The 19,053-nt window shown below is 39.8% G+C and overlaps 2 protein-coding genes across 22 annotated transcripts in view; one reads left to right on the forward strand and one right to left on the reverse strand.

The window, feature by feature from the left end:
* The window catches only part of UTP18 (UTP18 small subunit processome component), a 64,096-nt gene extending 60,031 nt beyond the window's left edge, over positions 1 to 4,065 (reverse strand). Inside the window, exons 1-2 of the mRNA XM_020914039.2 lie at positions 3,610 to 4,065; positions 760 to 872 (exon numbers count right to left, since the gene is read on the reverse strand). Coding sequence (XP_020769698.1) covers positions 760 to 872; positions 3,610 to 3,975 — 479 coding nt within the window. The 5' untranslated portion in view covers positions 3,976 to 4,065. The remainder of the gene's footprint in view (positions 1 to 759; positions 873 to 3,609) is intronic.
* Positions 4,066 to 4,136: 71 nt separating this feature from the next.
* Positions 4,137 to 19,053, forward strand: part of MBTD1 (mbt domain containing 1) — a 67,824-nt gene continuing 52,907 nt past the window's right edge. For 3 of the 21 annotated variants that reach the window (XM_070479280.1, XM_070479278.1, XM_070479272.1), the window contains exons 1-4: positions 4,407 to 4,639; positions 5,261 to 5,324; positions 9,350 to 9,364; positions 10,394 to 10,432. Coding sequence is in view for 4 of the 21 variants with exons in the window: in XM_070479268.1 (XP_070335369.1) it covers positions 4,619 to 4,639 (21 nt within the window). In the remaining 17 variants the exon portion in view is untranslated. The other 18 variants (XM_020914029.2, XM_020914028.2, XM_020914025.2 and 15 more) reach the window with 14 other exon arrangements.

The raw sequence follows: 19,053 nt of genomic DNA on the forward strand, positions 1-19,053 counted from the left end.
CAGTCATGTCCAACTCTTTGCAACCCTATGGAGTTGGCGCCTGCCAGGCTCTTCTGCCCATGGAATTCTCTAAGCAAGAATACTGGAGTGGGTTGCCATGCCCTTCTCCAGGAGATCTTTCCAACCCAGGGATCAAACCCGTGTCTATTACATCTCTTGCATTGGCAGGCGAGTTCTTTACCACTAGCACCAGCAGGGAAGCCCATGTAAATTATGGTTAAATCATATAATGGATAATGTATCCATTTTGAAGTGTTTAGGTTTTTTTTAAACTAGGGAGACATGCCTGCAATACAATACATTCTCATCAATTAAAGTACATACTGAGCATGGTGGCTAATTTTTTTTAGTCTTTTCTCCATTTCAGGCATGTGTTAAGAGCTCTACACACACTATTTAATCTCAAGAGCCTTCTGATATAGTTACTATCTCCATTTTACAAAGCAGAAAAGATATGTTCCAAACCGGCCTGTAGTCAGTTAGGAACTGGCCAAATTAGGAAGCAAACTCAGGTCTGACCCCCAAACACTATGCTCTCTTAGCTTTTCTATCGAGCACAGAAGAGAGGAGAGATGCATGCCAACATGTTAACAGTGGTTCTCCCTCAGTGATGAGATTATGAATGATCTTTGCCATATACTGTCCAGTACTTTTTAAATCTTCACATAATCACAAATTCAGAAAGAGAACTTTCTTAAAACCTGAAAAACAACTTTTGAAGCATCCAGAGGGATTCTAGAAAAAAATTAGGCAACCTACATCTCCTCATCTTCATCTTCTTCATCCAGCCAAACTGGTTTCTTTTGAGGTAGAAAATTATCTTTTGCTTCCTTCTCCACTTCTGAGTCATCTGAGTCTTCCTGAACTTCAACCTAGAGAAGACAAAATACCCACAAGCACTGAGTCTTTCATATCTCACGGTGGCAGCCTTTGTAGTTACATTGTTTGTAGAATGCTTTGTTTCTATGGCCCTCTGATCAAATTATAGGAGAGAATGCTACCACAGCAAATGTTGGAGGCAGAACAGAAAATCAGATTAGAGAAATGCACCACCCACTGCACAGGTAAGGTAAGATAGAACAGTCTAGGAGAAAAAGTCAACTTGCTAAGAAGACCAAAAAAGACAAGAGTAAAAGGTAAGTTAGATAAAAGAGCAGGGAAAATCACAGAACTACACAGATCACAGAATCAAAGGCAGACTGACACCAAAGATAAAATATCATGATTGAACGTCATGACTAAACCATATTTCATATTCTTAGACACAGTTCTCTATTTTTCTTAACTGTTCTTCATCCCCTACCTAAAAAACTTTATACTATACAATCAAATCTAAATCTAGACCACAGAATTTCCCCTGAAGTGAGCTTGAACTTTCCCAAAACCACATGATAGGAATATTCAAATGATTTATACCTGCTCTATTACTAGCCTATGATCCTTCAAAGCCCAATAAATCCAACTTCACAGTTTCTTTTCCTGACTGGGAAACTATCACATAGTTCAGCATTTTCCCAGTAGTATTTCTCTTATCTCCCAGCTAGATTCTGTAACCTCTCCCATAAGCACCCAAAGGAGGTTCTGACAATCAACTGATACTTGCTAGGTCTGTGTTCCTTTATCAAACTGAATAATTCAGGAAGGCTTTGCTTCACTACCCTATGTATTATTTTATAGACTCCCTCTACACAAATTTATCTTCCTTTCTTGAATGTTTTTTCTTTTCTTCAGCATTTCACTGACATAGTTGAGTTTTATCTTCTGCCTCTGCCACTAGTATCTAACTCCAAAAAGGCAGGGATGTTTGCCAGTTTTTGTCCATTGCTGTTTCTCTTCCAGTGCCTAGAAATTGCCTAGGACTTCCTATCTTGGAAGATAAGCCAGAAAAAGGATTCTTTTTTAAAAAGCGTGCAAAAAAAAAATATAATCAATCAATCCTGCTTTTTTAACTTATATGCAGAGTACATCATGAGAAACGCTGGGCTAAAGGAAGCACAAGCTGGAATCAAGACTGCTGGGAGAAATATCAATAACCTCAGATACGCAGATGACACTACCCTTACGGCAGAGAGTGAAGAACTAAAGAGCCTCTTGATGAAAGTGAAAGAGGAGAGTGAAAAAGTTGGCTAAAAGCTCAACATTCAGAAAACTAAGACCATGGCATCCGGTCCCATCACTTCATGGCAAATAGATGGGTAAACAGTGGAAACAGTGGCTGACTTCATTTTTGGGGGCTCCAAAATCACTGCAGATGGTGATCGCAGCCATGAAATTAAAAGACGCTTACTCCTTGGAAGGAAAGTTATGACCAACCTAGACAGCATATTAAAAAGCAGAGACATTACTTTGTCAACAAAGATCCATCTAGTCAAGGTTATGGTTTTTCCAGGAGTCATGTATGGATGTCAGAGTTGGGACTATAAAGAAAGCTGAGCGCCGAAGAATCCATGCTTTTGAACTGTGGTGTTGGAGAAGACTCTTGAGAATCCCTTGGATTGCAAGGAGATCCAATCAGTCCATCCTAAAGGAGATCAGTCCTGGGTGTTCATTGGAAGGACTGATGTTGAAGGTGAAGCTCCAGTACTTTTGGCCACCTGATGTGAAGAGCTGACTCATTGGAAAAGACCCTGATGTTGGGAAAGATTGAGAGCAGGAGAAGAACGGGAGGCAGAGAATGAGATGGTTGGATGACATCACTGACTCAATAGACATGGGTTTGGGTATACTTCGGCAGTTGGTGGTGGACACAGAGGCCTGGCGTGCTGCGGTTCATGGGGTCGTAGAGTCGGACACGACTGAGCGACTGAACCGAACTGAATCATGCAGGGTTTTCACCGCCAGGAAAAGAATGTGCCGCCAAATTGGCTCACAAATATTTAAAAGACGAATACAAAAGATGGCCAGTCAATCACTTCGTATGATTGTTAAAACATCAGACAGACTCCCAGGCCTGTGCGCAGGAATTCTAATTCCACAAACAGACTGCCAGTCCTGTGCCCAGGAATTCTGATTTCGCAAACGACGCGGAACTCCTTAATCACTGCATAGTATTGAGGCAGGTGATGCAACGACTAAGGGGGAGAAGATTGTGGGGATGAGCCACGAAAGATGCTCACGATTAAAACAGTCTAAACTAGTATGCGGGCTTCCAAGGTGGCTCTAGTAGTAAAGAACCCGCCTGCCAATGCAGGAGACTTAAAAGACGCGAGTTCGATCCCTGGATCAGGAAGATCCCCAGGAGAAGGCAAGACAATCCACTCCAATAATCGTGCCTAGAGAATCCTATGGACAGAGGAGCCTGGTGGGCTACAATCCACAGTGCTGCAGAGTCGGACAGGACTGAAGCGACTGTAAGCGCGCGCACGCAAGCAAGTATGTATTGAGCGCCCACTGGATACCTGGCGCAGCGGCACTCAAGCGGGCGAAGAAAGACGCGGTCTCCGCCCTCCCAGGACTTTAAGGCTGGCACCCCAAGGCGCCCGTGTTCCCGGCTCCCTACCACCTGAGCGCTTCCAGGCACCGCAGGCTCCTCTCCCCAGCGCCCAGGCTCCGCCCCCGGGGGCTCGCAGCCCACCCCGGGCCCAAGCCGCGCGAGGCGGCGTCCCTCACCCGCGGGCACCGCAGACGCCGCAGCAGCGCGTCTTCGTCGTCCTCCAAGTCGCCGAAGACCAGCTCCTCCAGGCACCGCTCTACTGCCGGCTTGTCCTCCTCTAGCGCCAGACGGTTCCGCAGTCGGAGCCGTTTTTCCTCCTCCGAGGCAACTGAGATTGCAGCGGCCGCCGCGCGCGGCCAGGCCAGCGACTTTCGCTGGCATGAGGGGTTAGCTTTTCGGGGCGGCCTGCCCCATCGCGCTCCGGCTCTCCCATCGGGCCTCGCTTGGGTCTTACGGTCCTGTCTCACTCGGCGCCTTCTTTCTGGCGGCATCTTTAGGTTTGAGAAGAAACGCAGGCGCTCACGTGGAACTTCACTGCGCATGAGCTGAGGCCGCAGGTGGCCGGAAGAAGGTTGCACCGCCTTTGAGCACGTGACCAACACTGTGTTCTTGTGTAACGCCCACTCCCCTCACGAGCCCCTCCCCGTGTGGGAGTTCCTCCGGGAGGACCAATCTTCCGGGTGGAGGGGGAAGCGGCGTGACTGGAGTGGAAATTTTTTTCCAACATAACTTCGCAGCTGTAACTGATTGAAAGGATAGAAAGAAAGACAGAGATGACAGGTTGAAACTTTTACTCATTCTCCTCCCTTTTTAACCACTCGACTTACACGCGCCCCAATCGCCTTTTCCACCCCTTCGTCTTGGTACGACCCTTGGAGTACGGAGCCTGCAGAGGGTCCCACGCTGGAAGACAGAGAGGAGGGTATGTAGGGAAGCGGGCCAATCGGGGCGCGGGTCACGGCGCAGGCGCGTTGGGGAGGGAGGGCTATGCTAATGTTGTTGATATCCTGGGGCCACCCGAGTTAAAGGGGGGAAATCCGGGGGTTGCCTTAGCCGCCACCAGTCTGGGCCCAGCCGGGGCTCCCCTGTAGTCGCCGTAGTCCCGGGGAGAGGCGCCTGCCCCCAGCTCGGGAGGGGGCGCCGCGGGCCCGGGGAGCACGGACAGCCCCTACCCATGAGGCCCTGATGGAAAACACAAAGGATCTGGTGAGAGCCGAGCGCGGCAGCTGCTTTGTGTGCCAGGTGGGGGGGACGCCCGCAGCTCCCTGACCCCAGGAACCCTTGCAGCCCCCTGACCCCGCTCCCAGGCCTGCTTCTCTCATCCCACGCCCCCTCCACCTCCGGAGCCCCCCTCCCCCTGCCGGCCGTTAAACGATTGGGGGGCGTCCCCTCCCCCCACTCCCTTCAGCCCTGGACTCTTCAGGGTTCTCTCTATCCCCTTCACTATCTGGAAAACAAATTTTAGAAGAAAGTTCTTCTCTTCATTCCACCCCACCCCACCCCCCTTAGCTCTGGCTGGGGCAGAAAGACTGGATTTGAGACTTCCTTTTTTGGCCGCCCAGGGTCGGAGAGAGGACTCCTCGCGTCTCCCGCGGGGCAGAGTTTGGGTGCTTTGCGTGGGAAGGCGCCTCAAGGCTGTGGGGCAGGCGCCGCGAGGCGTTTCGCACGTGGAGGTGGAAAAATTGAAAAGGGGCGGAGTGGGCACGTGTGGGAGGGAGAGGTGGGAGTGGTGTTTGGGAAGTAGTCGCCTTTTAAAAGGGTTCTAAGTTGGTGGGCTTTTATGACCATTGTATTCTCTCTTGTGAAATAAGAATCCTAACATTTCAGAGTCGGAAGAGACATTAGAGGTCACCCAAAGCCGCCGTCCCCTGTGCAGCCTCCCTGACAAGTGGTAGGTAGCCTGGCCTCTGCCTAAACCCCTCCAAACACTGAGCGCTCGCTGCTGCCCAGGAAAGCCCTTTCTGTTCAGTTGATGGTTGTTGTTTGCTTATCCTTATTAGACTCTTCAGCCTCATTCATGTCTTTGTTAAGTGGATTCCCCTTTTACTTCTCAAATTTTCTCTCACATCCTCCTCACCCACCCCACTGCTCATGGCCTATATTTTGTGTGTCGGGAAAGAACGGCCAGGAAGTGGGGGAAGGAGGGCTTACGAGATAGTGAGGGCTGGTTGAAAACTTGGCTAGGTCAGTTCAGATGTGCTGGCTTATGTGTCTGAGAATGGATGCTCTTTTTCTGCAGGAAGCTTGGGAAAATAGGATCTAGGGATTTCATGGCTGTTTTCTCTCATTGGTGCTTTTTCTTTTTTTTTTTTTTTAAGTTATAAATTTCAGGATCCCAAAGCACATTTCTCTATGTCTAAGTGATGTTTCCTAAGGATGCCTAAAATCGCCTCTTAGAGATAGTACCAAAGCCTGTAGGAAGCAGCTCTTGGTAGAGGAATAATCAGAAGAACTGCACTCCTCCCCCCACCTTTGGGACTATGTTTTTCTTTCAAGCTGGGCTTCCTTCTCAGGGCCCCTCCTTCACAATACTTTCTCTATTTTTCCCCCCCAATTTTTAATGAGATTTGAAACTTTTGCAATTATAAAGTATTGCATAGCGTTTTGTTTGCATAGCGTTTGCAATATTTTTCATGCTCCTTACATTGGTATGCACCAGTGGTTGAGATAGTTCAGTTCTACTACAGTCACTTAGCATTTTTCTAATATTCTCCTTCATTTGATGAGCTGTGCTGCTTCCAAAAGTTGTTTTATTGGCACAGGAATCTTGGGGGCACACGTTTTCCTCTTCCTAATGTGGTGAAGTGGTAGTCAAGACATAACAGATAAAATGTAAAAGTGATGAATCTGGTGGGCATCTCTGGTGGCTCCGTGGTAAGGAATCTGCCTGCCAGTGCAGGAAATGTAAGTTCAATCCCTGGGTGGGGAAGATCCCTAAAAATGGAAATGGCAACCCATTGCAGTATTCTTGCTTGGGAAATACCATGGACAGAGGAGCCTGGCAGGCTACAGCCCATGGGGTCCCAAAAGAGTCAGACACATGACTTAGCAACTGAACACCACCACCAATGAATCTAGTATAAAAGCCAGAGAATAAATTTCACTTTAACTCCCAGCCCACTCTTTAAAATATTAGAGCACAGAAATTTTTTTCTCTCCCTTTCTTACAATTTGGAGACTGTTGCTCTCCAAGTATTTTAATGTGCTTACACTGTATTTTTTTTGTTTACCTCAACACCAATGAGTGGTTAGAAAGAAAATAGCTGTCTTTTTTGGTCCCACCTCTTTCTCTGAATACAAGTAACTTCTATTTATATAGAACACCATACTCTGGGCTTCTGGGTGCTTTGCAAATTATGGCAAAAACTGTCTTGAGTAAAGATCTGTTCATAAGTATCTTATGTTAGGACAGTTTTTTAACTGTCCAAGTTTTAATTTTATACACAATTTTTTATACACACTTTGACACATATTTTCACTAAATTTAGTCACTAAAAGTTAACAAGGGAGTGAATACTAGATAAGTGATAAAAGTTAATGGAGCTGTATAATTCTGTCTTGAAAATGTCCATTAATGTGGAGTTCCCAAGTTCCTATTCACTTTAAACATGAATTGTCATGACTTACATTGACTGACTTTGGAGATATTTGCAAGGTAAACATACTAGACAGGAACAACTGGTTTTATTTTTAAAGAAGATACTACTCTATATATTTATGACTGATTATATGTTGATTTAATTAGTGTATAAACCATAGGTGTTCAGAGGCTTCAAACCCTCAGTTACATTGGAAATTAAAACAATTTAAATTGTTTTAAATGTAATGTAGTCAAAGGAAGGTAAAACTATAGCTTAGAAGTGAAAACAGCATACTAGTTTTATAAATAATAAACTACTAGATTACTAAAAGCCAAGCATTCTCAGTGGTTTGAGTGACCACATCCTAAAATTAGAGGTCACTGTTTTTTTGGTTGTTCCTTTGTTTCTCAATTTTTCATCTTTAAAATGGAATGTTTGCTAAAGAAGATTTAACTTTTTCACATTTATAATGTTAAGCCGGTTAAAATGTATGATTTAATTTCAGATTCAAAAGAGAGAAAGACATCTCAGGGTGGTAGAAGAGGGAGGACTTAACAGTTAGACTAAGATATGACTCCTAACACTAGGATATTCTTACCTGTCCAAGGCTACTTTTAATTTTGTATAAAAATTACAAAATAGTTTGATTTAATTATGAATTTTACTTTTTATTTTTTTAGAAGTTTTCTTCCCACAAATTTAGAATTTCTCTTCTTTCTTTACTGCCACCCACAAGGGAGGGTGGAAAGAAAATAATTCCCATTTGAATAAACCCTGAATTTGAGGGGATGAAGTGATAGAGCATGAGGGGCACTGGCTAACTAGGTTAGCATTTCAGTTCTGCCTCTAAATAACTTCATAGCCCTTGCTGGACAAGATTCTGTGCCTCAGTTTTCTCATCCTTAGAGTAGAAGGCTTGGTCTAGAAATAACATTACCCAATAGAACTTTCTGCAGTGATTAAACTGTCCTATATCTGTGCCAGCTGTATGGTGGCCACTAGCCACAGGTCTCTGTTGAGCTCTTAAAAAGGTAACTAGTGGGACCAAGGAACCCAGTTTCCAAACTGATTTAATCAAGTGTAAATTTAAATAGCTACATGTCTGCCACATTGCGCATACAGATAGAGGACAGTGTTTTCCAAGCTCATCACCAGAATCACTTGTTGGAAATCTTGTGAAAATATAAACCTCTCTCTCACAGGTTATCATTCAGTAGGTCTGCAGTGGAGCCTAGAAATGCATGCTTCAGAAAAGTTTTTATCAGACCGGTTAGAGAAACACTGTACAAGAAAATTTCTGAGGCACTTTCTAGTTCTGACGTTAGGATTGATGACTTAAAATGTAGCATAGTGAAAATGAGCTGTGGACAAAGTTGTCAGACTGGCCCAGCTCTTGCTCTGCCACCTCCTCACCTGTGATCTGTCAAGCTTCATTTTCCTCATCTACCTAAGGGCCAGATATCAGTCCTGCCTTCCTCCCAAGGTTTCTATAAGCCTCCTGTCAGATGTGATGACCACTATATAATAAAATGTGAGGTGCTATAAACTGTAAAATGTTAAGATATCTTTCCAGAATGCCTTTTTTTTTTCCTTTTTCACTGTATTATCTAATTCATACTTATAGAACTAGTTGTATACAATACTGATTAATTTAGTAATTTCTTGTCCTCTTAACTATTTGGCCATAGTTTATAGTCTAGTGTTAGGACATGCCTATGAAGTTTTAACACTTCTTTGCATTTCTGGTACTCAGCATGATTTTTGTGTATAGTATTCAGTACATATTAGATAATAATACCCTTTATTCACTTTACTATTAGACTTCAAAACTTTAATTAGTTTCAGATTATTTTATATATCAGAGAAATAACTCACTTGAGTGTGTTTCAACTCTTCCATTATCAATACCATATGGTTATTATTGTTAGTGGTTGTACATATTTTGAGCAACCAGCTCCAAATATATTTTTGAAAGATAAACACCAAGAGAATGTCATCATTTTACATCAATGTTTTTAGGTATATCAAATTAACATGATGATGAATAACCTATTTAACCTACTTTTGTTACATTAAGATTAATAAAATCTCTTATTTGATTATTTAAAGTACATTTACACTTTAGCCTAGCCTTAGTATGAATTCTGTTATTTGGATGGAATTGATACCTAATAATGAATGATCTTAAAGACCATCTAGGTTAGTGCATTTCAGACTTAATTTTGATGAGGTTATTTTTTTTTTAATTAGCTTTGCAAAAGGTTCATACTTAAGGATTCATAACTGTCTTCGGAAGAACTGAAGCCCCATTCATTCAAATTATTTTTTTTTTCAGATATCTTCCTGTGTGGTAAGTGGTGTTTTCCTTATTTCGAAGAGAGGGAAGTTGAGACCCAAATAATTGTTACATCCAAAGTCCTGAGTAATAAAGTACCAGAACTTGAACCCAGAGAGATAGAAATTTGTATTTTTTATATATCAAAGATAACTTCCTTTTGCTCACTGTAGCTTTACATTTTAGAATATTGTTACATAGAATATTGTCCTATCCTTCTCTGGGTACTTTTCAGTTTCTCTGGGTGGGGTATTCAAGATATTATTGCTTTCAGTTTTAATGATTATATCATTGGGATAGATATGTTCTCTCACATTGAACTTGTGGGAAACAAAAGCCCAACAATCCCAAATCTTTACCATTTATTTTTGTCCTAAAGCTTAAGAAGCATGAAGGCACTTCTGGTTTAGCCCAGTAAATTGTATTTTGACAGGGGAATGAGGAAGAGAACAGCAAGAACTGAGTAGCTCCATAGCTTCTCTGCATCATTACAGGGTATATGTTAATTCCTATTTTGAACTTCATCAGTTTACACATACAACTTGCAAACTTATGATTCTGGAAAACTTACATTCAGTGATTAAATATAAAACTGACAATTATATGAGCCACTGTAACCTATTGGTATGGATAATGGAGAATGGGTTTAACTTTTGATTAGTTTATTCATATTGAAATTATATTATTAATTTGTTGTTATTTAGTTGCTAAGTTGTGTCTGACTCTATTGTGACCCCATGGAGTATAGCCCATCAGGCTCCTCTGTCCATGGGATTTGCTAGGCAAGAATACTGGAGTTGGTTGCCATTTCCTTCTCCAGGGGATCTTCTCGACCCAGAGATCAAACCTGCATCTCCTGTATTGGCAGGTGGATTCTTTACCAGTGAGCCACCAGGGAAGCCTATAGTATTCTTTATATGTGCTTGCATTTAGAGTCTCAGATATTTTCTGTAAAATTTCTCCTGGAGAGATTTACACTTTTATTGGAACCTGTGGGTGATTATATGAATAAGTTAATGGTTATACCTTTTAATTCCTTTGTAGATTGTATAAGGAGGAAGTTTCTTCAGGGAGACCATCACGGTAGGAAATGAAATTCTGCTACAATTTGTGACTTCTTCCTGTATTTCATCACTATAAAAACCTCTTTTTTGTTTTATTTTTCATTATAGAAGTGTTACATATTTACTATTTAAAAAAAAGAGAATGAAAAATATGGAAAAGTTAAAATTACCTTCCTATCCCATTCTCACCCTGTTAGTGGTTTAGCTATTCCTTCCAGAATCTTTCTAAATATATACATAAACATATATATATCTCAGTCTCTGTGTATACCAGCACACATTATTCCTTTTAGTAAAGAAATGAGTCATATTACTCATATTTGGCAATTTATTTTTTTTCAATCAGTATTTTACCTGTTGTTAATCATCTACCTACTAATGGTTAGATTGCCTTCATTTTTTTGCTATTACATTATTACTATAAGAAATTGCCTTCCACATGGATTCTTATGTCCTATGAGTGTTTCTGAAGGATGGGTTCCTTAAAGTGGAATTCCCTGGTCAACAGACATACTCATAAGTAATACAAATTACTTTCCAAAAAGATGGCATACATTTGCCTTTCTATGTGAATATATATGAGTGCTTTTTCTCTCATATATAAATTTGCCAATGCCAGATATCATCAGTCTCTATTTTTACCAGTTTACTAAATTTTTTTAGTGGTAGTTAATAAAAATTTACTTTTAGTTTTATAAAATAAAAGATCCCTTGCAGCAATCTTTTCCCAGTTCAGCTTTCATGAGACAGTTATTTTTAATTCTTTTATTTTTGATTTAGTATCTATTGCCATAATTCTAAATAGTAAACCTCCATTACCTGGTGTATGAGTTTCAGATACCTTCTTTTGACACCTGTGTGCTGGATGAGCAGTTACCATATATGCCCTAATATTAGGCAAGGTTTCCCCATCACCTTATAAGTCATCTCGCCACCTTATATTTCAAGTCTTGAGTGACTGTATGAGTACCTAATGTGATTTCTCAGTTTTATTTTGAAGAACAAAGTGTTCAAAATGTCATATTACCTGAAACAGTTTTATTTGGTCTTTGTTTTCTGTGCCTATAGAAGTTAGAATCATAATTAAGAAAGAGAAAAGAGGTTAAAATTGAACATAAATTTAAGATTATTCCCTTGATTCATTGCTAGTGTTCATTTTAGCTGTATGACCTTGAGCAAATCACTTAATCTGTTTGAACCTCTGCTTCCTCATCTGTAGAAAGGAAGTAATATTTGTAAGGATTAAATGCATTACTTCATATTAGCTGTTTAGAAAGTCCTTACCACATACTAAGCATCATATAAGTATTAGTTGTATTATTAATCATACACACTACCCTTGCCTTCAGCATTATGAAACAAATTAGCATAACCTTCAAATTACCTTAAAGTAGAGAAATCTGATTTCAAGAGATCCGGCCGTGTGAAGAGGGAGAAACGGAAGTATTAACAGGTTTATTGATAGAGTTTAGGGTCATGGAACGCTTAAATGAAGTACAAAAATACCACTTCCAAAAGAGAGAAATTCAGCACTTAAGTTCCAAAGTACTGAACACAGGCTTACCATGCTGCTTCCAGACCTCAGTCCCTTTCATACCTTTATTCCTTTCTTTTTTTTAACCAAAAAGTTTTTCTTATAAATTTTGGGCAAACATCAAAAAAAAAAAAAAATGAACACAGGTTTGAAATCTGATAGTTCACAGCTCTAACCGCAGAGAAGAGCTAAAAAGCAAGCAGTACTAGTGCTGGTAACCTGAAATGATCAGTACTTCATAGGGAAGAAATGAAGACATAGGACTTAAGAGTCACGGATAAAAAGAAGGAGGAAGAGGAAAAAATAATCTTTCAGAAAAAGAAAGAGGGTGTTCTTGAACTGGGAACTCTGACCATGAAGTGAATAGAAATAAAAAAGAGTAAGTCACATCCATTCAGAACTTCCATAAGAAGAAACAAACAATGTGAATCAGAGTGTTTGGTGCTGATGAATAGCTCTCCTTATCCCCAGAAAAAGAAAAATGTGAGGCAGAAGAAAATTAACACAGTGATACTCAAGATGAAATAAAACATCTTAAAACCAGTATTTGGAGATAAAAAGTGAGGAAAAACACCTTCACTTAAATAGAAAACAGAACAGAAAGGGACAGAAGACAGAAAAAAATAAAGTCAGATTAAACTGAGAAAAGAGAGGAAAAAATTGTAACAGAAATGAGGATTAAGTTACAAATTGCCAACACACAAGAGAGTAAAATGCAAATATGATAAAATGCAGAGCAAGAGAATGACAATGACAATTTCAGTGAAAGATGGGTCCAGAAAGTCTCATGTAATTGGTGTCTCTCAAGAAGGCAAAAGAATAAAAGCATAATATTTAAAGCCATAATCCAAGAAAACTTTCTGAATTTTGAATACATCAAAATTTCATACCAGAAGATAAAACTCCAAGGTAGTAAACGTATGCAACTTTAAAGATTCTGAAAAATTCTCAGGGCCTCCAGGTAAAAAGATGAAGTGACTTACAGGGGCCAGAGAATTAGAATGGTTTTGGATTTCTCAAAAGCAACATACACAGCAAGAAATAGTGGAGTGTCACCAACTAAAAATATTGTCAAATTGAATCAGAAAATTAAAACCTATGTTCTAATAGACAAAAAGCCCTTGAAACAGCTAAAAATGGAAGAACAGACAAAGATATACTAGGCAAACAGAAATTAAGACAGTAGCATTAACAATGCTGATAACAGACATCAAACCAAAAAGCCTTGAACAAGACAAAGGAAGACAGTTTATAATGCTAAAACCACAATTCACAACAGAGGTGATAGTTATATATGAACCAAATGACACCAACAATCTGTGTAAATCAGAAGCTATAAAAAAATGGTAGTAGTGAAAAGCACTAAAATTTCAAGACTTTAATACTTTAACACTAGATAGTTGTAGACAAAATATAAGAATATGAAAGATCCAACAACAAAATAAGGCAGAGATCTTCAGGTATGTCCACCACTACATCCTAATAGAGACTATATTTCAAACACAGTATTCACAAAAATTGTTGCTAAATGAGGAAGACATCACTAGGTTCCATTTAAGGATACAAAAGCAAACCAAAAAGCAAAAGGGCACTTCCATCTGTAACTTTAGTAACCTTCTATTATATGTTATAAAGTCTTGGCAAGAATGTTCATAGCAGTTTTATTCATAGTCAAGTCTGGGTGGAGAATGGATAGACTAATATATTGAGAAAGTTGAGTATCACTCAGCTGTAAGAAGCAATGAACCATTGTACATGTAATAACATGGATAAATCTCAAAAATATTGTGCTGAGTGAAATAAATACCAAAAATGTCCATACAGTTTTATTCCATTTACATAAAATCTTAAAGATTGGCAAAATTAACCAATGGTGCTAAAACTGCAGAGAAAAACAGACTGGAAAAGGACATGAGAGCTTTCTAGAGTGATAGAGAAGTTCTGCATCTTGATAGGCATTCAAAATTATGCCTCAGTTTAAAAATATTAACTCTTGGGTAAAAGGGGAATGCAAACAAAGTACAGAGTTTATAAAAATAACAATAATGAAAATACTACATATGTATCAGAATCTGTGGAATACACTTAAAGCTGTGAGCAGAGGAAAATGCATACTCCTAAATTATCAGTCAGTTGTTAAGGAAAATGCGAATGTAACTTTAAAAGGTTTTTTGGACTTTATCAGCTATTGATACATTGGACAGCATCCAGTCTAGCAGTTAGAAAGGAGCTCTGAAAAGCTGCACAAGGCCAAGAGATTTTGATAGACCAAAGTGAGCAAGAGGAACAAAGAAGTTTTACTAGACATTTACTGATTGGTTAAAATGGTGTTACTTGCCTTAATGGAGCAAAGGAGGTCTTGGAGCTGTGTCAAGTAATTTGTGCTGATTTGTGCCTAGGTTGACCTAGGCCTGTCTCTTCTGGAAGAGCTGAGTGTAGAAACCTAACCATTAAATTTTGGTTTTCTGACTTGGGGCTCAACATGAGAAACTCCCATCTTGGGCCTCCTCCGGTTACTTTGTTGTTATTCAGTCACACAGTGGTCTCTGACTCTTTGCAACCACATGGACTGCAGCATGCCCGGTCTCCCTGTCCCTCAGCATCTCCTGAGGTTTGCCCAAGTTCTTGTTCATTGCATCAGTGATTCCATCCAGCCATCTTATCTTGTGACACCCTCTTCTTCTTCTGCCCTCAATCTTTCCCAGCATCAGGCACTTTTCCAAAGAGTCATCTGTTTGTATCAGATGACCAAAATAACTGGCGCTTTAGTATCAGTCCTTCCAATGAATATTCAGGGTTGATCTCCCTTAAGATTGATTGGTTTGATCTCCTTGCTGTCCAAAGGACTTTCCGGAGTCATCTCCAGCACCACATTTCGAAGGCATCAATTCTTTGGCATTCTGCCTTCTTTATGGTCCAGCTCTGATAACTGTTTGTGACCATTGGGAAGACCATAGCCTTGAATATATGGATCTTTGTCGGCGGAATAATGTGTCTGCTTTTCAACACACTGTCTAGGTTTGTCATAACTTTTCTTCCAAGGAGCAAGTGTCCTTTAATTTCATGGCTGCAGTCATCGTCCATAGTGATTTTGGAGCCCAAGGAGAGGAAATCTGCCACTAATTCTGCCTTTTCCCTTTCTGTTTGCCATGCAGTAATGGGGCAAGATGCCATTATCTTAGTTTTTTTAATATTTAGTCTTAAGCCAGCTCTTTCACTCTCCTCCTTCACCCTCATCAAGAAGCTCTTAAGTTCCTCTTTGCTTTCTGCCTTTAGAGTGGTATGCGCATAGCTGAGGTTGTTGATGTTTCTCCCACCTATCTGGATTCCAGCTTGTAACTCATCCAGCCCAGCATTTCTCATGATGTGCTCAGCGTGTAGGTTAAACAGGGTGACAGCAGATGGCCCTATTGTACTCCTTTCTGTATCTTGAACCAATTAGTTGTTCCATACAGGATTCTAACTGTTTCTTCTTGACCCACATACAGGTTTCTCAGGAGATAGGTAAGATGATCTGGTATTCCCATTTCTCTAAGAGCTTTCCACAGTTTGTAATGATCCACACAGTCAGAGGCTTTAGCCTAGTTGATGAAACAGAGATAATTGTTTTTCTGAAATTCCTAGCTTTCTTTATAATCTAGTAAAGGTTGGCAGTTTAATCTCCAGTTCCTCTTCCTTTTCTAAACCCCACTTGGACATCTAGAAGTTCTTAGTTCGCATAATTCTGAAGCCTGGCATGCAGGATTTTGAGCATGACCTTACTAGCGTGGGAGATGAGTGCAGTTGTCCGATGGTCAGCACGTTCTTTGGTACCACCCGTTTTTGGAATTAGGATGAGGATTGACCTTTTCCAGTTCTGTGGCCACTGCTGGGTCTTCCAGATTTGCTGACATAATGAATGCAAAACCTTGATGGCCTCATCCTTTCGGGATTTTGAATAGTCCTGCTGGAATTTCATCACATCCACTAGCTTTATTAACAGCAGTGCTTCTTAAGGCCCACTTGACTTCACAATCCAGAATGTCTGGCTCTGGATGACTAACCACATCATTATAGTAATTTGATTCATCAAGATCTTTTTTTATACAGTTCTCCCGTGTATTCTCTTTTCTTGATCTCTTCAGCATCTACTAGGTCTCTACCATTTTTATCTTTTGCTGTGCCCATCTTTGGGTGGAATGGCCCCTTGACATTTCCAGTTTTCCTGAGAGATCTCTAATCTTGCCTATTTTGTTGTTTTCTTCTATTATTAAGCCCTGTTCATTGAAGAAGGCCTTCTTGTCTCTCCCAGCTATTCTTTGGAATTCTGTATTTAATTGGATGTACCTTTCCCCTCTCCCTTGCTTTTCGCTTCTCTTTGTTCTTCTGCTATTCATAAAGCCTCCTCAGATAACATTACTTTGCCTTCTTGGTTACTTGAGCATAGTAAAACTAAAAGATTGAAAATAAATAATTCCCAACTCCGAAATGAAAAAGAACGGCAGAGTAAGTTAAAGCAAAACACAGGAACCGAAAGAAGTAACAGGTAAATGTAGAAATTAACTTGTTGAAAAGCTATACGTAAAAACTATACGTAAAATTGATGGGTCAATCCTGGACCTTTGTATTGAAATTCACAAAATAAGTAAACCATAGCTAGTTTAATCAAGGGGGAGAGGAGGATGCACAGACATACAGAATGCATAACAAAAGGATAATAATTTTATACAAAAGACATTGAGAAAATCGTAACTATTTTGCATACACTATGCAAATAAATTTGAAAACCTAGATGAAATGGATTATTAGGAAAATACAGTTTCAGAAAATTGATCTCACTACAGATTTAAAAAAAAAAAATACTTGAACACTTTCCATAGAAGAGATGGAGAAATTTATTAAGTAGCTATCCTACAAATAGCTTGCCTGGTGGCTGAACCGGTAAAGAATCGGACTGCAGTGCAAGAGACCTGGGTTCTACCCCTGGGTCCAGAAGATCCCCTGGAGAAGGGAATGGCAACTCACTCCAGTATTTTTGCCTGGAGAATCCTGGAGGAGCCCGGCAGGCTACAGTCCATGGGATCGCAAAGAGTCAGACACGACTGAGCAACTAACACCTATTCCACAAAACACAAGACCCAAATGATTTCACATAGGATTCTGTGAAACCTTCAGAGACCAATGCTACATGAATCAGACCATAGAAAATGAAAGAAAACTATCTAATTATTTTTATGAAGCAAGACTAATCACCAGTTTTTGGACCTGATAAAAATAATGCAAAGAAATTAAAATTAGACATTTGTGAATATCAATGCAAAATCCTAAATGTTGTGCAATCTCTAACACTATATTCAAATATATTGTGATAAAGTAAGGTTTGCAGTAGGAATACAAGAATGATTCAGTATTTGGAACTCTACTGATGTATAGTTTACCATATTAATACCTCTAAGGAAAACAGTCATATTTTCTTTTTAGATGCTGGGTAAGTCTGTGACAATGGGAAAGATCTATTCCTTACAGAAATTTTTAAGAAAACAGGAATGGATGGATTCGTCCTTAAAGTGATTTTCATAAATATACATGCACCATATACATACATAACACACACCTTAATCCTAAAACTAGCATCTTAGTAGGGGAAACACTAAGATCAGAAAGAAAGGGTGCCCCTTGTCTGCCCTGTTTAACATTGTACTAGAAGTATGAACCAATTCACTTGGGAAAAAGAAAACAATTATAAGCATAGTGGGAAAGAAAAGTTTCTTTGCAGGTGACATGATAGTTTATCTGGAAAGCCCTAGAAAATTAATGACAAAACTTTCAAAATAACTTAGCAAGATTGCAGGATATAAAATGAAACACCTTAGTGTACTCTAGATGAAGGTGAAAGAGCAGAGTGAAAAAGCTGGCTTAAGACTCAACAATCAAAAACTAATATCATGGCATCCAGTCACATCACTTCATGGCAAATAGATGGAGGGAAAACAGAAACAATGACAGACTTTATTTTCTTGGGCTCCAAAACCAATGTGAATGGTGATTGCACAAATTAAAAGATGCTTGCTTCTTGGAAGAAAAGCTATGACAAACCTAAACACTATTAAAAAAAAAAGCAGAGACATCACTTTGCCAATAAAGTTCCATATAGTCAGAGCTATGGTTTTTCAAATAGTCATGTACGGATGTGAGAGTTGGACCCTAAAGAAGGCTGAGTGCCGAAGAAATTAACACTGTTGAACTGTGGTGTTGGAGAAGACTCTTGAGAGTCCCTTGGATAGCAAGGAAATCTAACCAGTCAATCCTAAAGGAAATCATCCCTGAATATTCATTGGAAGGACTGATACTGAAGCTCTAGTATTTTTGCCACTTGTTATAAAGGGCCAGCTCCCTGGAAAAGACTGATGCTGGGAAGGATCGAGGGCATGAGGAGAAAGGAGCAGCAGAGGTTGAGATGGATGGATGGCATCATTGACTCAATGGACATGAGTTTGAGCATACTCCAGGAGATAGTGAAGAACAGGAAAGCCTGGTGTGCTGCAGTTGATAGGGTCACAAAGAGTTGAACATGACTGAGCAACTGAACAACAATGTGCTATTCAACAATATAACAAAAGGAAAAATTGCACTTAACATTAACCACAAAATATACTTAAATTCCTAAGATGATGCAGACTATAAAAAGCATTTCATATTCTTACTTAAGACATCTCAATTTTAGAAGATGTCACTTCTTCCTAAGTTAGTAAATCTAATGAGATACTAATAATACCCAACAATTTTTTGATACAGGGCTAAACTAGTTAGTGCTGAAGTTCATTTGGAAAAATAAAACATGCATTTGCAAGAGTTTTGAAACATTAAAGGGAAAATACATGAAGTAATATAAAGTTTAGATATGGAGGCAACTACATATGGAAACCTGATACATAAAGTGGTGTTTCAAAGCACTGTGACAAAATAGACATTTTAGTAAAAAGTGTTACTACAACTAGATAGTTGGGGAAAGATAATGTTAGGTCTATTCTTCACCTTGTTTTTTTTGTGTGCTCAGTTGTGTTGGGCTCTCTGACCCCATGGACTTGTAGCCCATGAGGCTCCTCTACCCGTGGAATTTTCCAGGT

Source organism: Odocoileus virginianus, chromosome 17, assembly GCF_023699985.2.
Source record: "Odocoileus virginianus isolate 20LAN1187 ecotype Illinois chromosome 17, Ovbor_1.2, whole genome shotgun sequence".
Classification (NCBI taxonomy): domain Eukaryota; kingdom Metazoa; phylum Chordata; class Mammalia; order Artiodactyla; family Cervidae; genus Odocoileus; species Odocoileus virginianus.